The sequence below is a fragment of the Lampetra planeri genome, chromosome 1, assembly GCF_965212315.1.
Source record: "Lampetra planeri chromosome 1, kcLamPlan1.2.h2, whole genome shotgun sequence".
Lineage (NCBI taxonomy): Eukaryota > Metazoa > Chordata > Hyperoartia > Petromyzontiformes > Petromyzontidae > Lampetra > Lampetra planeri.
Window position 1 is genome coordinate 8,792,177 of NC_136107.1, and position 19,438 is coordinate 8,811,614.

Here is a 19,438-nt window from a genome sequence, read left to right on the forward strand (position 1 = left end):
TGACGAGACCAGCGAGCCTAAATATCTTTATACACATACGTGAAATAAGTTACCTGGAGTATGGAAGGCGAGGCCATGAAATGTAGGGATCTACAAACATTACATTGGTGACATACTTATTGCCCGCGCTCCATCCAGTTACTGAGGGGTTGCGCAATCAGAGGGGAGGCTGAGCTCGTCGCTGCCTCACCTCTCGTCTCTTCCTGTATTGGCAGCGGAGCTCCGCAAATTTGCGAATTTTGACTATAATAAGTATAACCCGTAAAAACAAAGTTTTTCACTATAAATCCTTTATATGCGTGGCAGCGAACTTAATATAAAGGATTTAAAAATGTATTCGCCTGTGGAGGACGCGGGGATCGATCCCGCGGGGATCGATCCCGCGACCTTTGGCATGGGAAGCGAGGGCGCTACCAACTGCGCTACTCCGCCACGGCCTGTGGAGGGGTTACGCTCTGGGCTCTTATACTGTGACGTTCAGCCAAAGCGATGAATGAATTCTATTTGAATATATGTAAAATATTTTTTTTTGCCTAAAAAGTGTAAAATTTTGGGAATTTTTTTTCACGAACATTAATTGTCTGGCACAACGAGTCTGTGTGGAAAATGTCAGCTCGATTGGATCACGGGAAGTGGGTTAAAAAATGACCGAAAGATTTGCACGGTCGTAAGCAAGCAAGCAAGCACGCAAGCACGCAAGCAAGCAAGCACGCAAGCAAGCAAGCAAGCATGCGAACTTAATATAAAGGATTTAAAAATGATTGGAATCGTACAGAAATGACATTTATAACACAGATCAGTGGAAATATCTTAATATTTATTTGATTATTCTTTATGTTAGTAACAGCTATTTTTATTGGAGTATGATAGGTGAGGCTCTGCCTCCCCTTACCGCACGTCCCTGCTCTAATCTAATGTTTATTTGAGGCACCATCTTTCACTGTACCATATAGAGCATATCCTACATATACTTTCATGCTTTTAACATGTGCATCCAAAGCTCATGCACTATTTAATAAAATGAACACACCATTTATTGACCAAGTTGGCTTTTATCTATGGCTAAAATGTGACAGTGCTAACATCCACCAGCACTACTTCTGCAATATTCCAGGAAAAAGCAGACAAAAGATTTGTGCTTTATCCACATGCCAAATAATGCTATGTGCGGCACGACTCTACTGAACACAATACAAGTAGCACGCAGCTCTCTGCCAAATCGAGATCAAACAACAAGTGCCAATGTGCATTTTCATGGACACCAGATATAAAGTTATTCACACTATGAACATACCAGACTGGTGTATGAAGCATCAGTTTGACTCTTCAGCACACATCGACTTTATGCATAAATGTTACATTTAAAGTTCAATCGTGTAAAATAATATACTCGTACAATCTGCAACCCGACTTGCCAGGGCTTAATTTCAGGCAGGTGTCTGGGTCAGTGACCCATAAAGTACATTGTTTCCACACACAGCACACCACATCCAATATACGCGCTCGCTACGGCTGTGGCTACTAATCGCACGCTTACTTCAGGCTGCCAGCGACCCGGAAAATATTCAGTGAGAAGTTACCTGGGTGGTCTGCACTGCCACGGAGAGGCCCACAGCGGGTCGCCGCTTGTTCCAGTAAGAGGAGAGCGAGTGAGTCCCTCGCAAGTCTTTCGACATGGCCATTGGCACTCGCGCACAAACCCCGCTTAAGCTTGGTCTTCACGTCTCCAATGCTCAAGCACCTATGCAAGCTTTAACTGTCAATCACACTCTGTGGTCAGCGATGAACTCAAGTTTTTCTCTACGCTAAATGCCTGCAAAGGACCGTCGGTGTCTAGTGTCTACAGCACATCCATATTTGATCCTTCATTTAATCTTCCTCTGAACAATTCCACGACCGTTATGGAGGACGCAGCGCCGGCTGTAATATCTGCTGATGTGAATTTATCAGCCGTTTGGTTCATCCCACCTCGTGTCTTCTCTCCCTCCTTCTGCCCCACCCGGTGGATGCAAGCGGCTTGGGTTGAATCACCGCCTTGAGTGGCGACACAAGAGCCCTCGTTCCCTCTGTATTGACGGCGTCACAGCTGCGCAAGGGCTCACATCTATGGCCCCCTCGTGGTTCGTGCGGCTCATCTTCAAGAGGCCCCAGAGTTCGCCCACGCCGCCGAGATGCTGCCATAGTGATGGCCTTTTGTGTCCCTTTCTCCCCGGAATGACAACAGCAAAAAGAACTACCGCTCTTACTCTGTTATTTTCGGTAAAGTCACGTAGGTAAAAAATTAATAAATGAAAAAACAACTAAATTAAATCACGACGTTTCAGAGGCAACACAAGCTTCCATATTCAGGTGGAACCGTTACGGCCCAATTCACTATCACAGTGAACGTCGTGATTTAATTTAGTTGTTTTTTCATTTATTTATTTTTTACCTACGTGACTTTACCGTGACTTTACCGAAAAAACCAAAGAGTATGAATCCTTGCAGTCACAAAAACTTCAAATCTAGAATTAACTACCGCTCTGCAGCCCGGAGCGCAGCCGCCCACAGCAGAAATAGTGAAAACCAAACGACACTTCTGTTAAAATCAGTTACCAAGCAGAGGGCACAAAGATGAAACCCATTCATAGTTGTCCTTTTTGTCCTACTGCTTCCTAAAAAGTTACCGGAACAATTTTGTATCTTGGTGGTTCTAAAACAAGAATTGTGTGCATTGTATATGCAGTGTGGGCTACGTACAGCATGAAAGAAGTTCAACATACATGCATCTGTGCTGTATAACATCAGTACCGCTGCAGGACACCCATCAAATATATCCTAACAGCTCATTGGAGGCCCATCCTGCTGAAATAAAAACAATTCTACCTCATTTGTTTCCAGCCTGAATGCACTTTGCTATTTGATGAATTTATCATTCTTGGTCATGATGCACAATATTGGTAAAAATTGGTTTGTCATCCTAGCGTAGGTCTCCCGTAAGTCCAGTCTCAGCACGACGTGAATTCTGCTGGCCCCAAGTGCCCTGTGTGTACCGTGCCAGCCTGAATAGGTGCTTTCAATTAGCAAGTGCCCCTTTAGTCTACAGGGGTGAGTGGTGTTTGTGGATGAGTCTGATCATAATTCAACTGTAAATGTACATCAAAGCATGTTCACTTTTATTTTGTATAACAGCAGACACCATCAAACTACTGTACTTACAGTTTTGTTGTTATTGCATTTCATAAACGGCTGTGGCATTTTTGTATAATTTTATAACAAACAAAACGTAAGTTTAAGATAAGTCGGCAAATTTAATTATTGTTTCGTAAATGACATTGTTTTTATAAATGTTTACATGAATCTCATTATGAATGGCAGTTCAATAAAGAGCACACTGCATCTTACCCCGAAGCATTTTTGCCATTCTGGCAACGAGGCTAACTTCACAAAACATGTAAGCTAATCTTCCAACAGAATGAGGAACCGCAAATAAGTGCTGATCGCTTACGCTTCTTGGCTATTTACAACGTAACATAGGCAATCGTTTTTCTGGAACAAATTTCAACACAATAAAAAAATACGTATGCATAAAAGTGCAATTTACTGCAAATTACAGTAAAACCAGCAATAACGATGACAAAAAGACCAAATAAAATTATCAGAGCAAACTAAAGTGCTGCAGGGATGAATGAATGCGTGGTATGCTGCATGTGGGGTTCTAATATGAAGCAAAGACGAGTCTTATCTAGGCAATGAAATGACATTATAAATTACTAATTACTTGCTGTTTTACTTAGACTTATAACATTACCAAGCCAGTATGCAACATTGTACAATAATATTTAGTCCTATAAATGAACAAGCTGTACATGTGGAACAGATCTTAAAAATCGTAGATCTTATCTAAATGTCGGAATATACCAATCATCAAACTTAACAGAGCGAGATAACGATGTTTAAGCAATACTAACGATAATGTACCCCAAACTTTATATATTTTGATATTTCTCAGAAATACCACAAGAACTTACAGAAGTGATACCGATGATTTCAGAATAAAAAAACCCAATAATGTCTCAACAGAAACTGCATTTTTGCGAGGTTGCTGTAAAGTACGTTCACGTGCTGTACGCTTAAGAAAACGTTGCCCAATGTCTCTTTGCAAATACATACATGTCGAATGTACGTTGTACATGTGTACTTTGTGCTCTCCCTAGTTGTGTCACCTTCATGACTGCAGCGACCAAAGGAACACTTAATTAGGCCTTCATTTCACCTGGGTCTGTCCTGGTCAGCATCCCAGACAATATTTACACAACCGGCACACCGCATCTAGTACACCTCTTGGTATGGCCGTGGAAACTTGTCACACATCGACACTCTGGTCCAGCAGTTACCCAGAAAATATTCACTGAGAAACTAAGCCCTGTGTGTCACAAAACTGTTACCCACAGTCCCCGATCTATCGCTCTCGTTGAACTCGGCCTTGATCTTGTTCTGTCGGAGGCCACTCACCTGGCTAAGTCCTCTGACACGGCGACGGCGGTACCGACGGCGCCTAAAAAAAAAAAAACAGTTCCCGCATCTCCGTTACCCGGCCTGGTGTTGCGCAGCACTAGGTCACACAGCGTCCTCGCTGCTGCCTGACAGCGCCAGCGAGAAGCTGCCAGAGAGCGAAGAGGCGTCGACGCAAGATGCCGCGTTGCTGGACAGTGCAGCCCAGGTGGCTGGGCGGCCCTTGCGGAGTGAGTACGGCGTCTTCACCCTCCTCTTGATGCGCTCGGCTTGAATCGGCAGCTGACCTGAGGGGTGGAGGGCAGCGGCACAAGCAGCGCGTCGGCAAAGTTATATGAAAATTGTTAAGTGCTGTCATGGAGGATGGGGGGTTAGAACGTAATGAATGTACCAGGGTGTCTCTCGTCGCGATTGAAAATAATATTTTATGTTCGGGCGTAAGAATGAACCCTCCCGTGATTCACGGTTATGATTAGATTCAAAAACTGTTTTTTTTTCTGACATTGTCTCGCTGCTAAAGAGGTCATGTGGACTAACAACCAAGGTCAAGTATGAATCGAAAACAATGATTGTCACAATTCAATGTGTGTACCATGAGCTTTAAGAATTTACATCACAATGGATCATCACACCCCTCATTTTAGCTCGTCAGCATTGTGGACCAATGTTTTCCAGCAGAATTTGGCTGAGCACAAATTTTCTGCGATTCCAATAAAAAAAAGTTTTTCCTTGGCAATTTAATTAACATAAAGAGTGCATGTTTAAGAGGCAACTCCCAGTTAAGCTCCAAAACATGGACCTCCTTTTACCAGCAATATCAGTGCTCTCGACTGACGGCCTCTCTTTACAAAGTAATTAAACCCACTATTTCTGTATATCATCTGGAGATGCGCTCGTATTTACACACGATATGATTTCAAATTGTATTGTGATTACATTGTAAATGCAACTTGAGTAAAATGGTGCCATAGGACTCGTGATGGATTATGTAATTTCATTTACACGTTATTTCCTACAAACCCCCTTTATTTATAGACATCGTTGTGATTCTGCTAAATATACTCCATCATTTATGTACTTCCTGTTTATGGGAAAGGGCAGGGATTCTTTTTTAAAGTGGTTATTGTATGGATCAGACCACCTCTATAAAAACAGGTCCACCGATACAACAGGCCCAACTCGCCACATTGCCCTTCCTCAGGCACGGTAGACTGGTGTGGAGCTACTTTGTGGTAGTTTGTGCCACCACCCCTACTACAAGCTACCGCGGGAGCCGCCCAACAAACAGCCATCTGCACTGTGGAGGGCTGCTCCTTACGGCGGCGGTTATGGGACAAATAAAAAGGTTGATTGAATGCGATGACGCCACAGTCAAGCTATTGAATAAACTAAATGGTTACCTGCTTCCCGCGAGACGCCTCCAAACAGTGCCTTGCCCAGGTCCAGCGAGTTTGGCCTCCGCAGCCGTCGCTCGGCCAAACTCCGGCTCCGACAAGCAGCAACAAGCCCCCTGGTGCTTTCCTCTGCCACTGTACCGCTGCCATCGCCGCCGCCGCCGCCGGCACCGCCGCCAACCCCACCAGCGCCACTGCCACCAACCCCACCGGTGCCGCCACCAACCCCATCAGCGTCGCCACCACCGCTGTTGTTGTTGCTGTTGTTACTGTTACCAGACCTCCCCTTCGAATGGTGCCTCTCACCACTCAGAAGTGGCGCGTGTTCGTCCTGGACGCTAGGTGACTGCGAGGTGGAGTCTCGAGCGGTAGACAGCCCGATGGCAGCCTCCCTTGTGGCTGACTCGCCCGGCCTGCGATCGTCCTCCACGGCTGTCTCAGCCACGGGGCGAGCAGTATTCACCGCCACGGTCGCCGCCGCCGCTTCATGCCGGATGTTCGACTTCTCATCCCTGCTGTTGCCGGCTTTCGCGCGGAGGCCTCTGCCGTTGGCCGTCGTCGTCAACTGGAGTGGCAGGGTGCTAGGCCGCACCCTGGCGGCCACGTTGGGCTGCTTGGGCAAGGGCGGCCGTGGTGGCGTCTGCAGGACCTGCGAGCGCAACAGCCGTGCGTCTGGTGGTGCCGTGCGCCTCTGCTTGTCGCCAATGGCGGAGGCGGCCAGCTGCACAAGCGGGCCTAGTTTGAGTGCAGCGCCGTCGAAGCACTTGGACGAGGCCGTCTCCGTGAGGTTCTCGTCCGAGCTGTCCTTCAGGTTCTTGTCAACCTCGGTGGGGTCGAGCTTAACTGCTTGCAGGTCAGCGGCCATCATCTGGAGACGGGCAGGGCTGGGGCCGGACGCCGCCGCGACACGCGATGCTTCGGCCGCGGTGGTGTCGTCGAGCAGCAGCATGCCAGCGACGTTCCGGACCGGGACGCCAGTGGCGGTGTCATCACCGGTGGGGGTGGCACTGGACAGGGTGGTGAGGCTCGTCTCGGGAGACCCTGGGGGAGCCCCGTGCCACCCTCGACCCATGTTCTGGAGGTTTTTCTCGGTAGCTGCCCCCGACACGGATGTACTTGTGGAGATGGAGCTGTCGGCGCGCGCGTCGGTCGAGCGAGATGCACCATCTCCGTCGGACAATCCTGTCCTGGGGAATCTCCGGTTCTGAATGGTGTTCCTGGATAACGGAGAATGAGCGCTATTCAATAACAATTGTTCGTAACGGCATGACCCAAAGATACAAAATGCTCATATCGTGTACATATCCACCCACGCTGTTCGCTGATGCACTTTTAATGATAAAGGAGACGTTTTGCTTCACGTGCCAAGAGCTTTTCAAGAACCGAATCCAGTTCCCCGCATGGAAAGTGAAACATCGGATATCATGCGTAACAACAGGCGATATAACACAAAAAACCCCTGAAATGCTCATACAGCACAGGCACGAAAACACACAATGACATTTACGTTCGTAACTACCAGTTCCGGCTCATGGTAATCTCTTTTCTTCCCAGCAGATCATTCTTCATTTCCTCCTATCGGGCACGAGTGCTGCTTTAACACAAACGTCGGTGGCGCGGCAGCAGAAGCAGCACTCGCCTCTCACTGTGGCCGGCTTGGTGTGCCGGCAGGCATGGTGCGGCATGCACGTTGCTGTTGCCAGTGGGGCTGAGTGGGCGGGAGCGTTCCCAGGCCATCGCGAGCTCCGCAATTCGCTCCTCGGCACAGTCGGCCGTGAGCCTCGCGTCCGCGTCCTGGTCCCAGCAGTCCTCCATCGTCTCCTTGAGTGAGCGCACAGCCTGCCGCGTGCACATGGAAGCGACGCAGCGCGATGCACAAGGCTCGCTTGGCCGGTACGACACAACACCTCGCGGGGTGGCGGTGCTCATCTCTGTTGCCAGCTCTGAGCCAGTAGTGCCAAAGTCACACTACTATGGTGGGAGCCAGGCTCTTCGAAGAACATTGTCAACTTTCCACACAAGTGTACTCGTTTTCAATCTTGATTTGAAACTTTCGTGACTGCAGGAATCCATACTCTTTGGTTCTTTCGGTAAAGTCACGTAGGCAGAACAATTAATAGATCGCAACACAAGCAATCGTCATCAATTTTTTTTTGCTGTGGTTGTCCCACCTGATGACGATTGCTTGTGTTGCGATCGAAAAGTCGTGATCTATTATTTTTCTACCTACGTGACTTTACCGAAAGAACCAAAGAGTATGTACTCGTTTTATTTACCCTGGAGTGGGGGGGGATCATGGGCAGAGTTGATAAATGGAAGAGATTTTAAGTTGACTGATATAGCGCCACAATACTGGGTAAACAACACGGCATAAACATCGACAAATGGCAGGGGGATTTCGAAATAGCTCATGGTGCTTGTCATAGGGGTAATGTGAGCACTGCATGCGTCCGACCATGGCCTGCAACAAAAAGCACCGTACACGTTGCCCGGTATTATTTATTCTGGCAATGCGCCACTCCTCGACCTGGCTTACCAAAGCATCAATGCAAACCCTATACGGAAAATGGTATAATTACCAAAGGAACAGTACTTGGCCAACCAGAGGTATAACAGATCGCCTCCGTTTAAAAATCGGATTTTTTTTTGGTTCCACTACATTGCAAGCCAACCCATTGGGACTTGTCAATCAATCCACTGGCGCTCCAGTCCTCCGAGCGTTGGGCGTCTCACGTCCGTACAAGTATTCACAAACTTAAAGCGGTGCTCGCTGTACACAAGTGCAAGTTCACAAACTTAAGCGGCATTCTTTTCCTTTTTTTCCTTCCCACATTTGAGCAAAAGCTGCCAAGTCAAGCAAAGGTTGTAGAAATGAAATGTACACCCTGGCCTGCCTCTCCCCTCTCGTGATTGGGGCATGTGTTTTCAATATTTGCTAAATGCTGCACTGCTCGCGCTCTTTGGAAACAGAGCTAAACAAACAGCACCGTCCTGAAGCCGGCACTGTGTGTGTCTAGGAACGACATTTCACCATTTCACCCTGAGAATGTGTGCGATGATCGTTTGTTTGATTTTTATCCACGTTTGTTATCAAATAGAATACAATTATTCTAAAAGCCAGTGTCTTGTTTTTTATTCAAGAAACCATGCATACAGGGGTTGCTCATTACCATTCACGACTTGGAGCCAGTGACTGAAAGTCCACATTCCTATAGTAGGGACCTCATCAACCATAGAATGGCCAGTTTGAAGTAGACCACTTGACTAGCAATCAAAAAGTTGCAATCCTAGTTAGGGATGGACTTGGCCCGTTATTCCTCCAGCGTTGATGATTTAAAATATATATTTGTGTTTGCGTCTGTGTGTATCTACAATCCATTCTGGGTTTGACCAGTTTGGATTATGTGAGCTCACAATTCCTTGAAAAATCTGGACACAGGCCCATCGGTGAGCTCCTCTGGCAGGCAAGGCTGAGTTGGCTGGGTCATATAGCCCGCATGCCCAGCCACCGCATGCCCAAAAAGCTTTTGTTCGGCCAGATAGAGGGGGCTAAACGGGCGCGGTATAGGCTAGATAAGAGATGGAATGATCTTCTTGGTTCTTTCGGTAAAGTCACGTGACTTTACCGAAAGAACCAAGAAGATGAATCCCTGCAGTCACGAAAGCTTTAAATCGAGATGGAATAATGCAACAAAAAAGGATGTGGAGCTAAGCGGACTTGCCAATTACTGGTACCAGCTATCGACAACAGCACTTGCCCCAAGAGTCTATTGAGGCTATAAGGGGGGATATCTTTGTCTTTGTATACATACGTGTGCTTGCTTGCATGCGTGCATGCGTGTGTTTCCTCACCAAACTGTTTTCCTTCCACGTGTCGGGAAAGCGAGGCCGCCGCTTCTCCCGTGACACCAGCACTTGCATCTCCTCCACCGTCGGATGGCTCCCTGCCTCCTCCTGGAAGGCCAGCTGGAAGTCTGGCACCGACTCCCCTGCAAGCGGGATCGCGCATCTTTAGCCCCGATTTAACCATGGCCACGAGCTCCGTAAGTCAGTACACATTTGGTATTTACACAATTCTTGAGCTACCATGAAGGTGCTGTGTTTCACAGACGGATTTAGTCTGTCAGTAAGTAGGGAGCTATGTTGCTAGGTGTTAATCCCGATTGATTAATTTTTCAGGTAATTTGGCAAATTCTAAACATTTGGACCATGACTCTGGCAAACAATGGCTTACTTGTAACATGTAATGTCAGGGGATTTTTAATGCTCGCTGCAAAACAGAAAGCATTTGTTTTATAATGAATACACCCATAGCAATAACCAGGGCAGCCTGCTGGATTCGAACCACGACCCTCTTCAGCATGCAGAGAGAATGCACTACTGCTGGGCCCTTTCGCTGTGCCAAGCGCTTGTCTGGGCATGTGATATCCGAAGTAAAAAAAACTGGTTTACGGGGTCGAAATATTTCGATTTAAAGCTTTCGTGACTGCAGGGATTCATCTTCTTGGTTCTTTCGGTAAAGTCACGTAAAAGGGAAGTAATAAAATAATGAAGAACTCCCTCATCAAGACTCTATACCATAGAGCCCAATGCATCTCTGACCAGGAACACATTGCCAGTGAACTCAAACATGTACGCCAAGCTCTTAAGACTAATGGTTACTCCGACTACACAATCCGCAAGGCCATCACTCCAACCATCAAGAAGGATCCTGTTGAGGAGCCTATCAAAACCATCACCTTACCCTACATTGCTGGGGTCACAAAAAAGATCTCCAAAATCCTGATTAAACACAAGAACCAGGTCCGATTCAACACAGTACATAAAATCCGTGATCTGGTCCCGTCTGTAAAATACGTGGTTCCAGACATACAGTACCCTGGCGTCTACAAACTAAGTTGCCTCTGTGGTAGCAGTTACATTGGAGAAACCAAACGACATGTCTCGGACTGCATCCGTGAACATAAAGCAGACCTCAAACGCGGTAGGACAAACACCTCAGCCGTGGCAGATCACTGTTACAATTCAGTGGGCTCACATGACATTGACTTCTCCAAGACGGAGGTTCTCTGCAAGCCATCTGGCTACCATGAGAGATTCGTTCATGATGCGATCCACATATACAAACACAGAGACAATTTCAACCGAGAAGATGGATTCTGGCTCAGAAATCATTGGAAGGACGTAATAAACCATTTCGGATCTTAACTGATTGTTGTTCACGTTTATGGTGACTTTCAGACCGCAGTCCACTCACTGGCATTGACTGTGTATCTTGTGTTCTCCACAGGGAATGCATTATTTGCTCCGCTGCGGGTCTCCTGCTTCTACATACTATTAACATTCCCTCCCTTTGTTAATGCTACCCCCTACCCCCTCCCTTTGATGCTGCTAATCCTGCATAATGCATGGGCATAATATGACTTTGAAACCCCCCAGCCCACCTCCTATGCATTTCCCATAAATATGCTAAATTCCTCTTGATATGCAAATTATTTTGTCAAGGCGCTCTTCTTCCACCTCCAACCCAGCTTATATATATGCTAAATTCCTCTTGATATGCAAATTATTTTGTCAAGGCGCTCTTCCCCCCCTCCAACCCAGCTTAAAAAGACGCTCCAAGCCTGGGGTTGTCATTCAGACTGTCTTCTCGACAGACCTGTTCTTCACCTGAGGACGGCTGCTTGCGTTGTGGCCCAAACGTCATGAGAATTATTTTATTATGTTTTATTTTTATTATTTTATTACTTCCCTTCTACGTGACTTTACCGAAAGAACCAAGAAGAGGGGTCGAAATATTGAATAATGCCGAGCCAAATACCTTTTATACAAAACATTAACCAGTAAAAAAACAAACGGCATAAATATAGTAAAATAATGGTTCAGTCATTTGTCAATCTACTACTGCCTGAAGACCCACTATAAAAATGAAATAGTAAAATAATGGTTCAGTCATTTGTCAAACTGCTACTGCCTGAAGACCCCCTCTATGCCATTGTTTGACCATATTTCACCACACTGATCAGTACCGGCTGGCAAAGAGGGGGGGGGGGGGAGGTGAAGTGCCCAGCACAAGTTCAGTTGTCACTCTCGACCGATGTTCGCTGGAGCCGGGAATCGAACTCGAGTCACCGAGTTCACAGATCAGAGCGCTAACCACTGCGCCACCGCTCCATTTAAACATTTCAATGCCTGTGCACGTCCACGGTGCAACAGTTGCAGAGCCGGGAGCGGGGGAACTGACCGGGGAAGAGGTCGGTGCAGCGCGTGAAGATCTCCCAGTAGACGAGGCCCAGTGAGTAGACGTCCACCTGCTTGAGCGCCGACTCGCAGTCGCACAGGTTCACGGCACCCTCCAGCACCTCGGGTGCCATATAGCGGATAGTGCCCACCTGAGGAGCGCAACCGCACACCGCCACCACGCCCAGGAGGCTCGCAATCCACAACAACGGCAACAGCAGTCATTCGCCGCCAAGTGATGGCGACGCCACCACCGCGCTTGTGCCAGGCTGGGTGGGCTTAGAAGCCACGAGGCTCGCCCTCCCGGCACGTCTATCTGCACACGTCTCCTCTGAGCAAGCTCTGTTCCTCTCTCGCGACGTCTGCCGTGGGTTTGTTTCCCGGAAAGTTCAGTTTCCATCCGTGCTAGCCCAGGCGTGCCGTGTCACACGCAATGTGCACAGGTGAAATTGTCAAGTTGCGAACGAGCCCTTTCACAGGCTTACAGACAAACGTGTCCATTGTCACACGTTCATGGCCTTCAACACTCGACGCTTAAGCTCGGCACACGAACTCACAGCAGCACACGTGGCTGATTTCGTCTCCCCAGTGCGGATGTTTACACGATGGACCTGGTACTCATTTCAGGCGGAGTCGACATTGGGGAAGACCCACGACTGGTTCAGATATTCGCCACCCACGATAGCTGCGCGCTAAAACAGCAGAGCACACCGGAGACGGTCGGCACAAAGAAATTGTCAGCGCACCTCACTGATGGCGGCCGCCTCCTCCTCTCCGGGCCGCACAAGCCTCTGGCCCGAGAGCCGCATGGTGAAGCCCAGGTCACTAAGCACGCAGCTGCCGTCGCCGCGCACCAGCACATTGCGGCTGTTGAGGTCGCGGTGCGCGAGCGCCGGCTTGTGCTGGTCTGAAGTCCAACGGCGAGAGGGGGTGGGGGAAACGGGTTCATGGGATAGGGCATAAATAAATAAACGAACTAAGCATCAATCAATCACGCAAATAAAATAAAATAGAATTATCTCCGTACACGCATCTTTGGACAGCGTTTCGGTTTTGAGGCGCGGTCAGAGTTGGACACTTTTTATGCATCGAAACTGAATTATATAAGTGCCGAGGTGAATGTTTGTGGGGGGTTTTTTTTATGGGTAATGATGTTTCAATAGCGTTGTTGGCATCGAGTTATGATGGGGAAAATTCTCTCACAGCAAGCAGAAGTTCAACATACATACATACATAGTGACATGTCGTCGGGAAGAGGACATCACCGAACTAATTCTAATTGTAAAATGTATTGCTCATGTACCTAATTGTTAAATTTGGTCGCAAGAATTGTTTTTCAACTTATTGATGAGTTGATAATAATAATCGGTGCGTTAAATGCTTGAACACATAAAAATGCATTTATTTGGCTCTGTTGGGTGGTGGAGGGTTCTTAACAACAAATTCGATTTGATCATTACATCGCCTAACTGAAAAAGCCATTAGGAATCAGAACTATTGCTAAAATTTCATTGATGCTCCATTATGCTCTTTACAGAGTGTTGGTCGCGTGACGCTCAAATTTAAATACTCAGTTGTCGACATTACGAAAAAATCTAAAATAGTCTTCTTGTTACTGGTGAGTGGGGTGAGACTCACAACCCACGACCGCGCAGTTTAATAATGTGTGAGGTCCAAGATTTGAGCCCCAGTGCTCTGATGTGGTGGCCATTGGCCCTATTAAAAATCTGGCAAACACTAAATTTCTATTTTTAACGACTATCCATGAGTGACCAGGAACAATGCAGATGCGAGTCCCATTGTTCACAGTCAATGTTATCTGGACGCACAGTCTCCGAGTGGGATGTGTTTGAATCAAAACACTTGTTTACCTGGTAGGGAGGGCTTATCTACTGCAGTTAATCACCTGACAGAGAAGCAGGGCCAACTCACAGCAGCTGCTGCAGCAGCAACAACAATACCCTCCAGATTATTACGAGATTCTCACACAAAGTCAATGCTCACACAGCATTCCAAAGTGTTAAAAGACTCCTTACACAAATCCCTTGTTCCATGGCCAGGAGGAAATGTGCTGCCTCAGTGCTTGCACTGGGCAACGATCCAATAACAAATATTGACCCAAATCGTACACTTAAGAGCACAGATGACCTTGACATCAGTTAACAATAACAATCAGTGTTTATGCATAAAACTAAAACTGAACACACCACTGCCAACAGAGCATCACCAAATAATTTGTATTGTAATTTTTGTATATAGTGTAATTCATACAAACTGCATCTTTCTTGCAAAGCCGCAATTCATGGAGGTGCAAACATTTCTGAATATATTTTCAGCCAAGGAATGAGTGTTTATGCATGTGGGAGGAAATCGTCGCACCCGGAGAAAACCCACGCCGTGCCATACGTAGAACTTTTTTTCGCACCGTACTTAACCAACTCTGCTGCTGTTCCAGGGCAGCGCTTACGCTGTTCTTGGACCAGCAGAGCCTGGTTCCAATTGGCCCTAGAAACGAGACTCCTGATGTCTACATTTGCTTAAAAAGGCCTTTGTAGTTTCAGAACTATACCCATAAAAAGACACTTGCAGATCCCTTCCCCACTCCTTTATCCTTACTATCCTTCTCCCACAATTGCTCCACTCAACTTATTACCCCTTTTAACCTCCTCATTGCCACCCACGGCCTCCCCTCGACCCCCCTCATTCCCTCCCCCACAGCTTCTCTCCAGCCATTCCAGCATGCAGTGAAGGTATTTTTGTTGTTGTTGAAGCAATCGTCAGAAGGTACTTGTGATAAGGGCAGGCAGATATGCAGCTTACTGGTTTTTTTAGTTGCCTACTATATTTTGCGCCAACATTTTTCAGTGTGAACGATTACAGTAAATTTGGTGTGTTCATTTAGTCTTAATTTACGATATATGTTTTATAATCATTGCTCCATATTTTTTTGTATTGGTTGTTGTTGTAACTTTATGACCCGCCCCTATTGGACATCTAGATTTCTCCAGCATGAATAAAATTCTGATTCTGACATAATAATATATTAAAATCAGTTTATTGTCAGTACCGAACACTTTCAATCTATTGTAGGTTATAACATGTTTATGACTTTCGTTCATCATTCCTGATAATTTGCACATTTGATCAGAATACTTGATGTTTTGCTTACATTTAGAGAGCAAGGAAAGACCTACAAAGTGAGATGGTGGGAGACTGTAAGAGCACTTCTTAGGTTGGGTGTCAACTGTGCAACAGCTGGGATTTCGTCAAAGGAGGATTATTAATGGGAGCAGTTCTAATGACCTCTTGACCCTGCACACTGGAAAATATTTTATTCATGTGGGAAATTCCATGGTGGAGACGAGTCCCAGGACAATTATCCACAGCGATAAAAGAGTTCTGATTTTGTTGTTGTACCAAATACAAAATTACGAAAACAATGATTACATGTTGAGATAAGCATGCACTCTGTCACGTACTATAATTTCGATTCATCTAGAAGCTTTCTTTCATTCATTCCAATACAGTACGAAACAATGCTAATCTGCGCAGGTTTTTCTTCCAAAAAGGATGTGTTGTCACAATAGGCTGTCAACTGGTTATAACAAAGTCAATCTCTGTACGAGTGTTATTTCTTTTTACATACCATATAAAACTAATACACAACCCCTATAATGATGTCATTAGGCAGTAAGGCGTAATTGTGTCAAATGGTGGTGGGCAGCAGAAGCAGCACTGCCGGACCCAAGTGCTTTCATTCCCTTACTCGTCATCAGTCCATTAAACGCCGTACTCTCACTCCTTCAGCCACCCTCCGATCAATACTCCCTGTCCTGGAAAAAGGTTAATCAGGTCTGACCATCCCGAGAGCCTTTCGGTCATTGAACATGAGGAAAATGAGGAAAAGGCAATCGATGCAGGTCGCCCTTCCGGCAAAGCTTGACCGTGCCCCGTTGCAAGGGAGCCAGGATTCCCCGGCTTCATGCAATAAATGACCACAGCACGAAGGCTCCTTGAGGTTCGACGCAGGAAAGCAGGTGACCTTAGTGAATTATTTACGGCATGCCATTGTGCTGTCTCACGTCTAATTGTTACAAGGAGAGGGCAACCTCAGCCGCTACACAGAAGTGAACAAGGAACATGATGAAGCGCCTGCCGAGAGGAAAACTGTTGTCTTGCGTCTGCAGGACACAGCGAGACGATCATTATTTTAGGTGTGAAATAGGAAGCGATGTGACGACAGTAGGTTTAGAATATTTGGGACATTTGACTCTTTGTAACCTGCAATCCAGGAATCCCCACAATCATGTCTCAAAAATATACTTGCAATAACGATTCAGCACAGATTTCGATCAAATGTTTAACAGTTGATATAAATCTCATAGACCTGTGCTATGAAGACATCTATTGCAGCTTTCCTGAAGCACATTCTTTGGTTTGGCACTTGTTAGGTTTACGTTGTGAATTCCTCCATGATCCTGATAGTATCTGCTAATAATCTCCATTAACGTTGGTGCTCAACTATGCCAAGTCCTAACCAGCTCCAATGCACAAGTCTGTGCCTATGCTCCTGCCCCTTCTGCCCTCATCCCCCAACTGGAGAAGACCGTGGCTGAAGGGGGCTGCCCTGGCAGGGGAATCTGATGACTCAAGCTACACTTCTATGACCACTGGCAAGTGGGCCTGGCGGTGACCCAGGAACAGCCCAGAAATGGCCAAATTGTATTCAAGGATCAACAGCATGGCATGGATCCGTACCCCCCACACTCCATGAGCCACAAGGCTCTGTGGTTTCGGCTCCATCCGTTCCATCCTCGCACCCCCCCTCACCTGGCCCCTTCCCTCCCCCCTCTGTAACCATATCCTTAGGTTTGAGTTCAGCTAATCCAAGTTAAAAAAACTATTATTTTTGTAACATCCCATAGTCTTTTAAAACAAAGCCTTCAAGTTGAACTCAACGAGAGACGCCATGACTGATCTCAGGGTTGGCCCAGGTAAAAGAGAATGGCTCCATTAGTAAAGGGAGCTCCCAAGCTTCATGCCTGAGCCCAATTTGTATTGTGTCAGCCTGGCAGGGCTGCCATGGGTGCACGAGCCAAGCTGACAAGCCTGTTGTGAAATACACATATACATACAAACAGACATATAGAGAGACACACACAGACGAATAGGTTGCCAGGCAAATAGATGGGACAGACGGGCATTAAGTCAGCACGGTTTTCAGACATTGTGAAAATGCAACTTCATCAGATCATGCTTAACCTGTATTGCAGCGCTGAGCAAGCGATACTGAGACCTTGGGTTTCAAAGCTGGGCTCCTATTACAGATAACATCAGATTCTGATGCTCAATTAATTCGAATGGCCTCCTATAAGTGAATTCCAGCTCAAGGATAGAGAGGAGAAACACAGCTAACCATCTAAGACAGTACAGATTTGTGATTTTTGAAAGACTCACAAGAATATTAGGCCTTCAATACTTAGAAAAGTCAAACAATTTCCTTTGGAAATATCAATCCTAGAATAATTGCAGAGTATAAACGGGACGGTTCATTCCATTTAGAAAGTTTGACAACCCCAGACAGGACATCTCACTCAGTGGCATACCTATTGAGTGTGCGGGGGGGTGCAACTGCAACAGCGACCACTGGCAAGAGGGGATCAGATGCTGGACTACAAAGGGGGAGGGGGGGAGTTGGGAGGAAATTAGAGAGGGGCCCCATTTCACTGCTTGCACTGGGTACACATGCCAAGCACACTATGCCACTGATTCTAGATTTGAAGCTTTCGTGACTGCAAGTATTCATATTCTTACGTTTTTTCGGTAAAGTCACGTAGGTAAAAAATTAAAATTAATAAAAGTCAAATAAAAATCACGACGTTTCGGAGGCAACACAAGCTTCCGTCTTCAGGTGGAACCGTCACAGCACGCTTGCTGTATCCCACTTTTGTGTTTTTTACATATATTTGTAGTGTTCAACACGGAGGCACACACTCTGGACTGAGAGGCAACACTTTGATTTAACAACTTCCCTAGCGGGTAACACTGAACGTAACTCGGGTTCTATAGTAGGTGATGTGGCTAACTACGTGAGTAGCGAGTTAACTCGAGACGAAGACCCGGAGACGACCAGACGCGGGACCCAGGCTTGATTCCACCGACGAGCCAAGAACACGCCCGGGACCGCCCCTTGATGCTCCTGGGCGTGGCCTCGCTCCGCCTTCGGCCACGCCCCCTTTGAGACCTTTCCCAAAGGATCTCGACCGAGCATCACGTGCCCCACTCAGGCTACCACGTCCTCCCTTGCCTTCTCTCTCAGGCCATCGCCAGGACTATGCCCCCTAGGTCTGGCTGACATGCCGTACTTACTCTGGTGCTATAAAAGAGGCTCCTGGACGCACAGTTGCACTCCTGTAACAGTAGCTGGCGCGAACACCCTCGTGACACCATTTACGTCACTACATATATAAACTTTCATGTGTATACACAATGCGACGGTCACATTAATAAGTATCATAAATAAAAAATTATACTGAAGGAAAAAGCGCAATGTGTGCGCAGAAATAAACTGCACCAAGTGACAGCAAGTAGAGTACTTGTCCCTTAATCACTAAGGTATTGTGAAATGGGGGAATCTGAAAAGAAAAATCTGGCTCAGGGGTGGAGCGAGCAGCTCGCAATCGGAAGGGTGCAAGTTCTAATCCCGGTTTGGGGTTGATTCAGTCCATTCCTCCAGAGTCGATAACAAAATAACCATAGCGAATACAAACATTGCTGTCCGATGGATAGCCACATCCTCGTCAGAGAAATGTGCAATTTCTAACACTGATTCAGGACTGTAAAACAGGAGCTGAGGACTGCATAATGCTTATTCCAGCGGGAAATCATTTGACTTTTGAAAAGAAAATGAGGAAAGGAGGGGGGGGAGGCAGGGAAAGGGGGGGAAGGAAGGAAGATCCCACTCGTGGTTTTGGCGATAGTGGCCCGGGGAAGGATGGGGAGTTCGTACCCCCGCGCACGAGCTCGGCGTGCAGGTAGGCGAGGCCACGGGAGACGCTGTGCGCCAGCTTGCACGAGGCGAGCCAGTCGCTGGAGATGCGGGACAGGTAGCTCGCCAGCGAGCCCTGTGCAGTGACACCGCGGGAACACAGCGACGACAACAGCGACATGCACCTTCTTGTGATGATCCTGGGTAATGCGCACAACGCGGCTGTCGTCTCAGCTTGACCGGGCCCCACGCTGTTCGCCGAGAGCTCTTGCCTAATAACATTGGGCAACCCTGCAGCATTTGTTTTTACTGGCCACATCTT

The 19,438-nt window shown here is 46.9% G+C and overlaps 1 protein-coding gene across 2 annotated transcripts in view; it reads right to left on the reverse strand.

Annotated features, from left to right (window-relative positions):
• Positions 1–3,138: 3,138 nt before the first annotated feature.
• LOC144741152 (bone morphogenetic protein receptor type-2-like) overlaps positions 3,139–19,438 on the reverse strand; it is a 51,272-nt gene continuing 34,972 nt past the window's right edge. The window contains exons 7-14 of one of the 2 annotated variants that reach the window (XM_078623802.1): positions 19,138–19,252; positions 17,735–17,800; positions 12,875–13,035; positions 12,133–12,280; positions 9,741–9,877; positions 7,528–7,727; positions 5,895–7,105; positions 3,139–4,781 (exon numbers count right to left, since the gene is read on the reverse strand). In XM_078623802.1, coding sequence (XP_078479928.1) covers positions 4,600–4,781; positions 5,895–7,105; positions 7,528–7,727; positions 9,741–9,877; positions 12,133–12,280; positions 12,875–13,035; positions 17,735–17,800; positions 19,138–19,252 — 2,220 coding nt within the window. In that variant the 3' untranslated portion in view covers positions 3,139–4,599. The remainder of the gene's footprint in view (positions 4,782–5,894; positions 7,106–7,527; positions 7,728–9,740; positions 9,878–12,132; positions 12,281–12,874; positions 13,036–17,734; positions 17,801–19,137; positions 19,253–19,438) is intronic. The other variant, XM_078623851.1, reaches the window with a different exon arrangement.